We start from the raw sequence: 14,933 nt of genomic DNA, 5'->3' as shown, positions 1-14,933 counted from the left end.
TCCCAGGCGCGCCCGCGCCCGCGGCCGCGGGGTGGGAGGGGCGGGAGCCGGCAGGGGCTGGCGGCTGCCCGCGCCCCCGGGCTCCTCACCTTGGTGCGAGCGGCGGCGGTGGCTGCGGCGCTGGAGGAAGGCGGAGGGCGGTGAGCGGAGCGCGGCCGGCCGGCTGGGGGGGGGGTGAGCACGGGATCAATAGCGGAGGGGATCTCTCCCCTTGAGCGGATCTCCCGTGAGGAGAGCGAGCCTCGCCGCGAAGAGCGTCGGTTGGGGTCGGGCTGTCCCCACGCCTGTGGCTCCCGCTCGGTCACCCCGGGCCGGAGGTACCTTGGGGGTCTCGCTCCGTGACGTCCCCTCTCCCTTCGCTCCCTGCCGGCCCCGGCGGAGCGGCCGGAGCACCGCGAGCAGCAGCCGGGCTCCGGGGGCAGCGCCGCGCTCCGGGGGCAGCCGCGGTCCCGGGCAGCGCCGTGCCGGGGCAGCGGCGGCACCCGCGGTGCTCGGGGCTGTAAAACGCTCTCAGCACCCACGGGGAAGCCCGAGGGAGGGTGAGAGATCAGTCATTTCCTCGTGTTGTGGCTGCAGCCCTCCGACTATAAGCTGCGTTAGGTCGGAGCGGCTCTCCCAAGAAGTCTTGTAACAACAAAAACTACCTGCTCTGTGCTTCAGTACTAGCTTTAACCCAAAGACCTTCAAAACCTTTCCAAAACCTCGATTAAACTATTCACCCCCCAACTCCTTCATGCCCTTCCACTTTTCAGGCAAAGAAGAGGAATTTGCCTTTCCTATGTCAGTATTTTTCAGCTTCACGAGCTGTGGGAACGTTTTGAACTCCTTACAAGGGATCAGTGAAAGCAACTAGGAGAAGCCAGCCAGGAAAGTAAGTAGGCTTAAATTTGCTGTGCTCGTGCCCATACTGCCATTGCAAAATTTCTGGTTGTCTGGAAATTGAAATATGGTTGAAAGCTGGTTTTGGGATGCTTCGAAATTTCAGAGGACCCAAGTGGCTGTTGCAGCAGGCATATAGGGTTAATCCAGTAGTAAGGAAAAGAAAAAACATTAGATTGCTGCCATTATTTCTGCTGATGAATCAGCAGAATGTGCATTCATAATTCTTCATTTCTGTCACAGTAATACAGTTGTACATCATTGGTTTTTATGTCAATGACTGACAACAAGGATCTGGGCACAGAATATTTTGGCTGAAGGTTTCCCAAACTAAGACTAAAATCTGCAAGCAAACTTTTAAAATGTCTCTTGCTAAATGTGCAGTAACAGGTATTTTGAGCTAACAGGTGTCTTGGTTTATATTACAGAACTTTCATGAGTAGGATGCTACTTTACTGCTGCTGTAGAAATAGAAAAACTAAGGTAATTTGCAGTTTCAGAAACAAACACGTGCAGGTGGCTTGCACTGCATTAACTCTGTGGGGATCACCTCTTGCCTTCCTCAAGGAACACTTTAAAGCACTTGGTTTCTGACAGTCCTAAGCCTTCCTAAGACAGGACAGATGTTTCAGTTCTGCATTCAGCAGTATTTCCAGACTGAAGTGTTTTGTTAATAGTCTTGCACTGTATTGTGAAACATCTCTGACATGTAGTGTGGGAAAGGTATAGGAAGAGAATGGAGTTTCACACATGCAGAGCTGCTGTTGGTAGCTGATAAAGCATTTTAATTTGCAATAGCATTTACTCCCTTGTATAGACTTGAGGGTATTTAACTCATCAGTCTCATTCTAAAAGCTTCAATGCATTTAAAGGTATATTTATGGGGGTAGTTGGGGCAATATTGAGTTATATTCAGAATCAGATTTCAGTGAAGGAAAGCTCTGAGTTCAGTAAGAAACAAGCCTGCTGCTGCATCCATGTTCTAAACTAAACTTTATTTCCTCTCAGTATCATGTCCAGAGCTGATATGCTTTTATTGCTCATACTGTACAAATTCTGTGTGCAGGGTAACAGTTTGCTTAAAGGCTGATATAATTTTAAAAAGTACAGATAATTGAGCAATCTAGGCGAAAGGCCTAGGAAATTGTGATGTTTTTAGCCTCTGGCATAAAGTGAGCCCTGTTTTCTAAGCTGAATACTTACTAAAATACTCTGTTGGATTCAGCCATCAGATCTTACAACTTGGAGCACTGAACAGTCATTGCATCTTGCCTTTTGTTTGGAATTTCTAGTCCATTACTGTAGTTCAAATCATATCTTCACCACACAGTTTTTCATGCTTATAATACTCTGTCCCCAAAAATTGAATGTTTTTAGAACTTAAATATTCCAAAACCACATGGAAAAATGTTATTATTATATAAGTTGATTCTGAAATAATGGAAAACAAGCACAGATTTAGCACATGGCTGTCACACTGTTGCTCTTTTGCTAATAACTTAAGAAAGAAGAGCTGAATGTATGTTTATCTGCTTTGACTGTTATAGTATAGGCAGACCAGTATTATCTTGAACTACTACTAATTTGAATTGCAGCTGTAGCCTCTGTAAATGTAACCAAGACTTTTATGCATCCACTGAGCTGCCTGGAAAAGCACACTTTGAGCTCTGCCTCTCCTGGTCTCTGTCCAATGAACTGGTCGCTGCTATTTTTTCTTCTATTTTATTGCTGATGTATTTTTCTGTAAGATCTGGTTTTCTAAATCTTTCTTTTCTGATTTTTTTCCTATCTGATTGTTTCATAGCCTGTAACTTTTAGCACAAGAAACCCATGCTGAATCTAAAACTCTCAAGCTCTAATTAGCCTACTGATTTCCCAGTTATTTTTAATGAATTAAACACCATCATTATTCAGATGTTTCTTTCCCCAGAACTGTTAGTCAGCAGAATGTTGCCTTGCTAGCCAGTATTTCTTGATAGTCTTTCTGATAATAATTCTTCACATGGCTACAAGACCTGCCATTGCTGTTATTTTATAACCAGTTATCTATCTAAAGCTTTTTGCTCTTTAGAAATATAAGCAGCAGCAAAGTGCAGGTCTTGTTGCTATTTGCTGTGTGCCCAGGTAATGGGAAATCTATACACAAACAGACAATGTCAAACATTTCCATGGCTTTGAAGATATGGCTGTACATTTGTGCAGGCACTTGAATGAGTTTTGCAAATCAGTTGCATTGATAGGATTTAGATTTTGATTTATAATTATAAGAGTACATATATGAATCACTGGCCTGTCAGGAACTCAGACCACTCTTCTCAAAATGTTGCATTAACTATTTATTTTATTTTGTGCAGTAGCAAGGTGAGAAAACCTTCCATCTGACAAAGAATAGTGTGATTGCCTTCCTGGAAGGTTCTTTACAATCTGCATTTTTACTGCCTGGGTAGAATCTTTTTTTCTCCAGCCATCATTGAAAACTTACTGGTTTTGCCCAGGCAGGGGATCAAGTTTTACTGCTCTGCTTTGATCGTTGCTTACTATTTTGTATGTCCAGTTCTGTTTGTGTTCTTATACTGTTGTGGTTATTGGGGAGGGTGTGTGTTAGCTAATTAATAGATTTTAATCTGTTAATTGAACATCTGAGATTCTGACACATAGGCTGGGCTAGAGCAAAGATCAAATTGCTCCTTTTAATTTATTTTATGGAAATTAGGTTCTGAAGCAGGGCTGAGATTTGAGAACGCCTCAGAAAGCCTCTCATCCCCTGCTGGGTGGGGCTTTGAGCAACCTGGTCTAGTGGAAGATGTCCCTACCCAGAGCAGGGGTTTGGAACTGGGTGGTCTCAAGAAGGCTCCTTCCACCATTCTGTGATTCTAAGGCATAGACAGGATTTTCCAATCCAAATCAAAGATTGCTGACTGTGTTGTTTGAAACATCCTTGTTGGAGTTCAGTCTAGTAGGGACAGATCAATTAAGCTCAGTTAAGGATTGAACTGATTAAGGATTACAAAATTTCTACCTGGTTTTCATGGAATGGAATTTAAAAAGCTATAGCCCATGCAGGATAAAACTTGGATTGCTGCTCAGAGGTGCTCACAGGGAACTGCCTGTTCCTGTTCTCACAGAGCTCTGCTAACCTCAGGCAAATCTGAGGGGTCACATAAGGAACAAAACTACATGTCTATCACAGATACAGGCAACTGTAATGTCTTCTCTAAATACAGAAGTTTTGCTGCTGCTACCTTACCTTTATAGCATAACATGGTTCAAGTCCTTTCCCAGAGAAATCTATACCTGAATTCATTTACCACTTCAGCATCTAACCCTGCATATCCTGCTTTACCAGGATCCTGCCCCAGCTTCAGGGTTTTGACATAACATTGTTTTCTAAGCCCTTCCAATTTCTTTCAGGTTTACTGTTTCATTACCTACTGTCTTTGGTTCATTGCATTTTTCTTTTTGAAATTTTGCACTGTACTTGTTTGCTTGTTTTCAGTTCCGTATTATATGATTCCAGTTTTATTTCTTTGCCAGTTTCATGCAAATCAACATATATGATCTCTTTTTGGTGCTTCATTGAAGTCCATATAGCTGAACAGGTGACCTGAGTCTAACTAACTGCAGTTGCAGTGAGTGTGATTTTTTTTCCCCCCTGTTTTCTGGTGGCATTTGTTTCTTTTGCATATGTGTTCCTGAGAAGGAAGGAAAGGTTCTTGCAAGAAGAAATCATCAGAAAATTACTCAGTGAACCTTTCTTCATTTCATTTGATGATCCTCAGCCCAGATACCCTTCCTGCTCTTCCAGTTCCTTCATTAAGACACCCTGTTCTAGTGCAGCTGTTGCGGGGATCCATTCATGCAGGGTTGTTCTGCCAAATACACTTAGAGGGTCATTTGAAGAAATGTTCAGCTCCACAAGGGTTGATCTTTTTGTTGGAGCAGTTAAGAGCAGACATGGGGCTGTCTCACATTAAAAGTTTCATTAGCCACAGAAGAAATATATATATATGTACTAACACTTTGAGAAACTTCTCTACATGTTCTTTGCTTACAGTGCATTTTAAAATATTTCAAGCAAAAGCAGTGTTGGCCTGTGTTTGCTGTGCACTCATGGCCTTTAGGTGTAATCTTGGCATCAAAACATTGAGGAAGGTTATTCCCAGTGTCTGGCATTCACCTTCAGGTCATGAAGCAACACTCAAGTACATAAGAGACAGGAGAATGTATTGTTTAGATAACATCTTCACCAAGCAACAGTTGCATAAATGGGGACAGGATCTATCATATGTCATATTCTGCTTACTGCTCATGTGGGATTCGGTTTCATACCTAGTGCAGGAAAAAACCACAGAAAATGTGTGTTATGAAGTAGCTTCCAAGAATGAACTGTTTGCAGATCCTAACATGGATAGGGAAGTTCTCAGAGCTATCAGGAGGAGAGTGGCAGCTTTGAGAAAGAGTTAGTCATGCTGCTTTCCCAAGGAGTGGCTGCCCTGTGCTGAAGTTCTGTGTTGCCTTTCAGAAGCATCAGTTCTTCAGGAATTTCTTCAAGCATGGCAGTGGCTGCAGCCTGTTTTACAGAGGAGCAGATCCTTTCAGAACTTGTTAGAAAGAGTGCCTTGTAGAGGATCCTTGGAGACTTTTCAAAACCTCATGTTACTCAAGTAATGGTAGTTACTTTATGCCATGTTTGCAGCAGTGCAACTGGAATATAAATTTTAATCCCATTCTAAACCCTCTCTTCCTCCCTCTCTGCACCCCAGTCATTTCTTCCTCTGACCACACTGTTTTACTATCCTTCAGTTTCTCTGACTTGAGAGGTTTGCACTGTAAACATGATGACTGAAATGATTTTGTTATAAATAACAGCCTTCTATTTTTCATTGTTTATTTTTGACTTGATGCAGCACTTGAGAGGGTAGTGATCTGTGTAAAGAGTTGATGAAGCAGATAGAGGAGAATTCTTTTGGTGGCTTTTCTGTAGAAGGAAGTGTAGAACAGAATGAAGTAATTTCTTTCTGCACAGACACTTGTTTACTGTCTGCATGTTCCACTTTGCCTGAAAAAAATTAACCGGTTGCTGGAGGTCCACTGAGATCACAAGAAGTAAAGAAATTATTCTGGCTTAGCTTGATGTGTATTCATTATCTTGATTTATGTTATCTCCTCTGACCAGCTGGAGCTTTATGAAGAAAACTGCTCCACCAAAGTTTTTGGCAGTGGATTTTCTCTGGAGATGAAGCTGGCTAATGATTACCTGTCTCTGAAGTGGTGGATGTCCTTATCAGTTGGCTTAACAAAGCATAATAAAGGGGTCATCAGCCATGCTACTGTTCTGATTAACTTACTGATTCCACTGTCCCTAGCAACTGCTTTTGGCAAAGGGAAGGAGGATGGCAGACTAGGATCCAAGGTCACTGAAGTTGCAAAAAGCAGAAATAAGAATGATCATATTGCCATGGATTCCCATGGTCATCAATGTGTTTACACTGGAAACAGAAGCCATCTCTTATCTTAGTCTCAGAGGGAAGGAGACCAATGTTCTGCTGCTCAAAGTGCTCCAGCTGTTTGTGTTATGTGGAATGGATTAAACAGCTCAATCATTATAACAGGTCCTAAAACATTCTGTTGATGAAAACAAACATAAGATTGCTGGTTGATAAGAAATATGCCTAAGACACTAATGAGTTCATTAGTCCATGCAGTAAACTTTGGGGCCTTAAGTATTTTTTGGCAAGGAGCATGAAATATAAATTGCCTCTTACCAGTTACATAATAATTTTATTTTAAAATATATATATGTCTTATTTGTTACCATTTTGAGAGAAGGATCTTTATGCTCAATGTTATTATTATGATGTTTTCAGTGGCTAAGATAGGTTCATTAGAGGAAATTATATCATACTGAATTCAACAGCCTGAGGAAGATGGGGCTGCTGCTGCTGCTCCATATCCCCAGATCCAACCAGTACCAGGGCTGAAGATGTTTCCCATAAGCACACACACACAATGTACATGGCAAGTCATGCATGTCAGAGAGGCAACAGCTTCAGCCCCTCTGCTCTCTAGCCAAGCAGGATGGAGGTCCAGTGCTGAGAATATATGTACACATGTAGAGATACATCACACATCTGCAGGGTGGATCCCTCCAGCACACAGGCTCACACAATCTGCCTAGGAGCTCCTTCATCCCAATTTCCCCAGCTGAGCTGGACAAATGAGCCCCAGGGTGATAGCCCCACTCCAGCTGTTGGTACAGACCATCCCATGTGTGACTGGCCAGGACTTCCCAGGACCCCTTTTGCTGTCCCTGAGTGCTCTTACTCTTAGAGATGGGCAGATGCTTTTCACACTGAGAAGTGGCAGGGACTTCTAGGGTCCCATGGGTGACCCTTGTGTACCACTCTGGATTGGTGGTGATGAGCTTTTGATAGGCTGATGGCTCATGTGGTAGCCCTGGCAGTAGCCCACCAGGGTATTATCCAAGTTTGCCATCCTGCTGTTGTTCTGAGTAACATTAGAGGTGTGTGGAGAAGCTTTTATCACACCACCAAACACAGTTTATGTAATCATCTCACCCTTCTAATTATTAGAGTGGACATTTTACCTGTCTAAAAGCTGCATAGAAATTTAAGGTCTTGGTTTATTTTTTTCCCAAAGGTTCACTCCTGGAGTGCATTTCTTAGATTAGGACCTACACAAGGAAAATTTTGTTTGTTTCACAAGTTACCCCTAAATTTATGAAATTTTACTTAAAGCCTTCAGGTTTAAAAAATCTAGTTGTTAGTGGATTTAATGGGAGGAGTGGAGAGAAAAGAGAATGATGAGAACAGTCCAATAAAATCAGGAGAACACATTCCTTATGACCCCACCCAGTCATTTTACACCTTTGGGCTTATTTGAAAAACAACTTTGTACTTGTCATTGAGGGTGAAAAGTGGAAGGGCACTGGGGAATGAGGCCAGAGAGAAAAGAAAGAAATGAGCCATTATGTGCTTCCTAAAATCACCTGGGTTTGTGTCTTGCCTCTTCAGACAGTAGGAGCAGACCTTGCAGTAAGTGTGCTTTTCAGGGTGCATTTGGGAGAAGATGTTTTACATAGCGTGGCAGTATTTCCACCAGCCCTTTGGCTGATGGCTGTCACCTGCCTTTGTAAGCTTGAAGACACAAAATATTTCATAGACTTCTTAGCTCATGATCAAACTTGGAAGTCTCTAGCAGAGGACATACTGTAACACAGTACTAGTACTGTCCACCTGTGGTTTTCTGCCACTTAAAAGAATTTGTGTTTCCAAAAGAAAGGGGTTTTGCCCTTATAAAACAGGCAAGACAATGGATTTGCTGCTGACTCCCCCATTTCCTTAAATAGCTCAGACACATTCAGGTTAGATACACGTTAGGAGAAAAAGTCCCTGTTAAAGCTGTAAGAGTCACATGGTACACCATTCTTAATGTCTCCAGCTTCTTGCTTTTTTCTCCCCATAGTTGTATTTTGAATCCAAGGAACAGCAGCCAAATCTCTGTTCCTGTAAATTTTATGGTTGCACTTTGATTCACGTGATTTGGATCAAAAATTATTGTCCTCTGTAAGAATCAGTGCTGATGGCTTGACAGACCTCCTTTATCAGCTAAGACAGGGAAGAGAAAGTGCTAATTTATTACTGATAGTGTTATAAGTTCATGTTTACTTCACTTTTTTTTTTTCTTTAACACCTTCAATTTGATAATAGCAGGAAAGATATAAGACAGGCCTTTATCAGTCAGATAAAGAATTGCCAACTCTTAAGTCTTCTGCATACACGTTTTACCTACTTCTACTCAACTCTTATCTGGCTGATAAGATTAATGACAGTCTTTCTTACAGCTTTTTAACTTTATTCTTGCCATGAAGTTCAAAGGTTGTTGAAAAGCAGTATTCCACTATCCACCATTGCCTTTCTCTTCCTCTGGATAAAGGTCTGTGAGTTTTCAGAAGTCATTGCAGTAAGCTTTCTTTTCATGAAAATGGCAGTTCCTTGCTTTTGCTCTTCAAGCGTTCTGAGAGTGAAGGGCAAGACTCAATTTCTGAGCCTTGGAAAACTGTGTTGCCAGTTTGTGTGCAGCAAACACTTGGAGAGACATTTGAACCAGTCATGAAATGTTACTATTTTGCTACTCAATAGACAATGTGTATCATCTCTCATAAAGACAAGCATCTCACTCGTGCTCTCTGTGTGCTTCTGCAAAAGAGAGGGATGATATTAAAGACTTTAATTGTTACTGTGCTATCTACAGCATAGTGTTTTAGGTTGCCATCAAGGAACATGCTTATGCAGGGCTGTTAAGATGAAGGTGGTGAAATGACATGGAAAAGAAAGAGTGTGATATATCCAGCAGTAGTTTTAGGTAGATATAGAATCTCTTTAAATTACTTGTGGTTTATTTTCTATGTTCTTGTGTCCACTGTGAAGGTTAAGACAAGATCCTATCATATCCTCCCTCAAGTTACTTTTGTTTTAGCTGTTTCTCATGATTCAGTGCAGTGTAACTTCCTTACTCTAACAGAATCAGAAACATTCAATCTACAGTTTAAAAATCTTTAGATTGAGTGATGGTGAAACTTGGCTTGTGACCTCTGGCAGTATTCCAAACTAACTCTTGCCATGATCTGAATAACTGATTTAGAGTTGGACCTTGTTCAGTTAGTCAAATACAGCATTTGTATAATTTATTTTACCATGAAAACCAGAGGCAGGGTGGAACTTCTGTTGTTCTGTATATGCTCATAGTACCTGGGAGAGTTGGAGCTTGTGTACAGAAGTGGAGACCTCCAGACCTCTCCAGATCTAGATTTATGTTACAATCTCATGTGGCTCTTCTATATATTAACCAATCTACCTGAAGCTGAACAAACTCAAAGGTGGAAATTCAGGACCTGAATTGTTTGGAGTTAGCAGGGCACTGTCTTTTGTTGCTGTCCTTTGTAGCAGAAAGAAGGCAGAGTGTGTGTTTTTAAAACCGTGGCTAAAAATGTATTGGTACTGCATTCTCATTTTATTGGAGAAGTTTGGCCAAAACCAAGTCATTTAGCTGATTTGGTCTGTGTCTTTTGCATGCAGTTGCATTTTTGGTTCTGATTTGAGTGTATTTTCTGTTTAGGACTGATTAAAATTGCTTCTTAATTTGTGGATAAGGCCAGTGTTGCCAGAACACCTCAATTAATTACTGGAGAAGATGGATTCTACGTGAATAATGACATAAGGGACCATTACAGAATCCCAGAATGGTTGAGGCTTTAGGGGACTTCTGAGGATCACAGATTACAACCTCCCTGCTCAAGAAGGATTGCCTTTATTTCATACAATAAAACTGGAGTCAATCTAGAGTGTGCAGTAGTGCAGTAAATGAAAAATTACTATTTTAGTAAAAATATCCTTTTGTGGCTGACAGTATAGGGAAAGTATTGCTTATGAAATAGTGAGAACTGAAGAGATGCTAAGCTGTGTCAGTTCTAGGAGAGATTACCAAGACCTGAGTGGAAAATTCCAGCACTTTCATCAGAGTGAAGACATAGATAGCAATATTGATATTTTGCTGATGGTCTGACTGTATTTGCTGAATCGGAATGTTGGACCAATCGTGGTTGGCTTTGTCTGAGTGCTTAGGTAGCAATTTGTTTAATTTCTGCGTGGTAGCCCTTTCCCAGAAAAGTATTGATGTACAGCTAGAAACAGAGCACCCCTGGGTTAGCAGCCTTGGTTGAAGGCAAACACATGCTTAAGTGACTTGCTGGACTTGAGCCCAAGGCCTTGCTCACAGCGATGGCTCTGTTTCCCACTGCACTCACGTTCTGTCATCGAGTGTGGCACTAGCCAGCATCTCTGCCTAACAGCACAGCAGTCCTGTCACTTTGCTCACAATTGGGAGTGAGTTTCTTGCCCAGGATTTCTGAAAGCAGCAAACATGGGGCAGTGGAATTAGCAGAGTGTCTTTTAAACGTGTTAAGATTTTTGTGGCACTGAATCAGACAGACAAATAGATCTTTACAAACCTTCTGGCTAGTTTTAAAACTGGGCACATCTCCTGATACCTGTTTTAGTCTGTGCAGATTGAGAATAGCAGTAAGTGGCACATTCATTGAAATAATAACTGTTTGAAAGTACTGAATTGTGTATCCTTGAGATGCTGTTTGGAAAAAGAAGCTTCTGAAATAGAGAAGAAGGCAGATGAATGGATGCAGGATGCAACTGACAATCTGGAAGAAAGAAGTGGGTTTCTCAGTGTTAGAGTTCTGTCTTTTGAAAATGGACATGCCAGGTTGTGACTAAGCAGGAAGTAACTCAGCCATAAAGGAATCTCCCTCCTACAGTGGTATATTCTTTAAAAACTGAGAGAAAATCCAGATAAACATGAATACAACCTTCCAGGTTAGTTTCATCTCTTATTTACAAAGAAAATAATGTAAAAGCTTTCATTATACAAGAGAAGCATAAATTAATAGTTTTCATATACTAAGGACTAAGTGTGATTTATTTTCTTCCTGCTGTTACAGACTATTTAATTAGACTGCAATCACAGTTCTTGCCTCTAGCTTGTTAAAATACATTATTTGAAAGGAAATGCCAAGTCTGAGGTTCAAAAGGAAACCAAACTTATTTTGTCTGCATGCAGATTTTTGGTGGAGACCGTGGAACTGTTCCTCCTTCACTGCTGGTCTGTGAGATCAACTATGGAACATGCTCAAGGAGAAGAAGTGGGTCTTGAGCAAAGCCAGATGTATTGTGTGCAGAGACCAATATACAACCAGGAGCTCCTGCAAGGACAGCTGCACAGGCGACAGAGAACCCGACAGACTTTAGGGCAGAGGCTTGCACATTCTTGTCGGTAGGGTTTTTGTCTTAGCTTTGTTTTATTGGTTGGAAATATTATAATTCTTAATTGATTCATGCACTTAGCCGGTAATCTCTTCAAAGAAACCTAAAAGATAAAAACACTAATTCTTCTTTGACCATTCAACAAGACTGGGAAGAAGCTGTGTATGTGCTTTTAATGTAAATGTAGAACTATATTAGAAAATGTTGGATAAATTAGTTGAATTGCCTTCATCAAAGTGCAAAAGGAAAATACACAGCATGGGAATGTGAAGTATTAGTCAGATCATGTGACATGAATTCATAAGACCCAGAAAATATCTGTCCTTCTTATGTGGAAATACTTATGGCCAAATTTGTGCTTCACATGATCCTTTCACAGAAGAATGGAGATGTGTGATAGCTGTGTAGAAATCTAAATATTGGTCTAATAAGAACTTACTAAAGGCATTCTCTAGCTTCTAATTAACTGCCTTGGCATATAAGTATCATCTGGTTAGATGTGAAATGTCTTTAACTGTGGTTCTCTTGCTCCATGGTACCAGGGGATTTAAGGTCTCATTAGCTTTATATTTATCTGTGCTTCCTTTGCAGAGTTTTTTTCCATTTCTTTCTCAAACCTTGTTCTGCAGGACAACAGAATTGCTTTTCTATAAAATATTCCTGTTTACATGATTTGACATTGGGAGATTAGCTTTGGTTTATGGAATGTTTTCAATGGTAAAGACATTTCATTCTACCTCAGAAAACTTGTCTGTCCTGAATTAAAAGAAAGTGGATCAAAATCCTCCTTTTTGTGATATAGTCTACCTAACCATGGAGAAGTGTGGATGACTCTCACTTTTAGCAACAAGCTTCTTCACAGTGCAATTCAGAAATGCTAACAAATCTCTGCAATTCTCTTGCAATTCCCCTACACAGAAGAGCATTTATGTGTTACATTTTTAGCCAAGGTTAAACTTCCCACAGTACAATCAAGGTGTGATGCCAGGCAGTACTGGATAGAGATATGTATTTCCTGGCTCTGTTCATTTGTCATGAGTCAGGGTTTCAAAAGGTTAATAGCTCTGCTGAGAGTCAGGGTCAGTGCTGCTGGCCTCAGTGCCTTTCCCTTCTGGGTGAGGAAGGGTTGTGCTCTCAAATGGCCTGAAAGTGGGGCTGTCAGTACTGGTAGGGATAGTAGTAAGTACTGGTTAAATTAATAGATTTGCCATGTTTAAAGATTAGGAATATACAATATTATGATCAAAAAAGTATACAGTACACAAATAGTAAATGGGAAGAAGCACTGCAGAGTACTCTGATGAGTGAAAACCACTATCAGGAAGCAAGATTGTTACTAGGAACAATCCCCTGAGAATAACTTGCTTCCTAATAGTGGGCTTTCTTTACTTCCCCTGACCTCCAGTGGGAAGTAAAACTATTCCAGTCTATGCACATTGAGTTTTGTGCTCCAGTTTTGTTCTCTTCTCTAGTTCTGCAAGGTTTGTCAACAGCACTAACACATGATTAAGGGCTAAATTAACTGGAGGCATAGTTGTTTGCGCTTAAGCATGTCCAGAAATTACTGTCATCAGGAGTCTGAGCCTGCCTGTAAAGGAACTGTTCCTGTATAGGGATGAAAGACAATTTTTACAGCCTGTTTGTCCCTTGCTGGTGTCTAACTTTCTTTCTGCTTTGTAATTCCAGTTGTACTTCTAAGAAAGCCAAGTCTCATCTTTACAGTTTCTTACCAATTTTAAAATGGCTGCCTCATTACCCAGTGAGAAGATACTTATTTGGAGACATTATCTCAGGTATTAGCACTGGGGTCATGCAGCTTCCTCAAGGTGAGTGTACCTCTGGATTTAATTATCTCTTCCTTACTTTTTCTGTGTGTGCCTTGACATCCTGAAACAGGTGCTCCTGAGAACAGGATGTGTATCTCAGGGCTCTCTGTGGAGATCAACATGGATTCTGCAGACCAGCCCAGAATGATGATTCCCTTAAAACTGCAAGTAGTGATATGCACCAAACCCTGAAAGAAGCTCCCTCTCTAATCAGTATCCACAGCTCTCAATGGCAGACCAACCTTTCACAGTTTAAGTGCATGTCCAAACTTTTCCTGAATGCACCATTTTATTTTCTGATCTCATTGTCCTGAAAGTCGTGGCTTATTTCCTGCAGAGGGTAGCAGACATATAGACATTATGTTTCAGGGAGCAACTGAGGCAAAGTAACCAAACTAAATTTAACCAGAGAAGAACATGCAGGAATTCAAAGACTGATCCCTAAGCCTAGAAGTCACCACTTTACACTGGAACCATAGCAGCAGGCAGCGATTTATGTGGTGGAAACAAATCAAACGCATAATCTGTAACAAGATTGAAAATCTGTGGAAATTTCTAGTAAATTATTGGAAGTGTCAGCCTAAGTGGAGCCCAGTCCTGAAGCAGGAGCAGGTTCTGGGAAGACAGAGAAATCCAGTGTTCACTATTCTGTGTCCATTCCAGCTCTTGGTAAATGGACCAGTAGAATCTTTTGTTTAGCCCAGCATTTACTATTAGCAGTTTCAGAAGTGTAAGGAGTTTAGAAAGCAACAGCACTTCTACAGCAATATCATTATGGGATGCCCACTGCTCTGGGCATGGCAGCTTCACAGTAGCTGCCACAGTCTCAGTAGATTTTTCCACAATGTCTTGGGATCAAGAAAATTCTCTGATTTGTGCAGAGCCTTGTCCAGAGGGTGTTGTAATTAAGCATAAATAAGTTTACTTCTGTGTTGATTTATTTCATATTTGCACTTCACTTGTTCCACTTTAGGCTGAGGCAGGTCTGAAAAAGTCATCTGTAAGTCCAAGATTTTAATGGGTGGTAAACAGTTAAAATAATTCAATACCCTAACTTAGGCTCTGCAGATAATTTCTTTATTTCTGTATCTTCCTGGTTTTGTTTAAGTTTTATGATTAAGGTTATTTTTATTTCTACACAGGGAAGCATAGACTTATCTTCAACTGATAGCTAATGTGGTTAACTCTCAGGCATATCTGTCATATACTAGACACAAACATTGTCAGTTGTATACTGAAACATAATTTATGTCATGACCTGAAAGAACACTAAAATGTAAGTGGTCAGCAGTGAACTTTGTACTTAATTCTGTGACTCTTTTTAAAAGTAAACATTATTCATTTGGCGCCTGTAGACATGCCCTTAAACTGCTCC

General features: G+C 41.0%; 1 protein-coding gene across 2 annotated transcripts in view; it reads left to right on the top strand.

Annotated features, from left to right (window-relative positions):
- SLC26A5 (solute carrier family 26 member 5) overlaps positions 1–14,933 on the top strand; it is a 36,380-nt gene continuing 21,447 nt past the window's right edge. Inside the window, exons 1-4 of one of the 2 annotated variants that reach the window (XM_005482647.4) lie at positions 1–140; positions 753–871; positions 11,530–11,742; positions 13,419–13,558. In XM_005482647.4, coding sequence (XP_005482704.1) covers positions 11,588–11,742; positions 13,419–13,558 — 295 coding nt within the window. In that variant the 5' untranslated portion in view covers positions 1–140; positions 753–871; positions 11,530–11,587. The remainder of the gene's footprint in view (positions 141–752; positions 872–11,529; positions 11,743–13,418; positions 13,559–14,933) is intronic. The other variant, XM_026790793.2, reaches the window with a different exon arrangement.

Source organism: Zonotrichia albicollis, chromosome 4, assembly GCF_047830755.1.
Source record: "Zonotrichia albicollis isolate bZonAlb1 chromosome 4, bZonAlb1.hap1, whole genome shotgun sequence".
In the NCBI taxonomy this organism is placed as follows: Eukaryota; Metazoa; Chordata; class Aves; order Passeriformes; family Passerellidae; genus Zonotrichia; species Zonotrichia albicollis.
The sequence above is the reverse complement of the archived record's forward strand: the minus strand, read 5'-3'. Positions and strand labels throughout refer to the sequence as shown.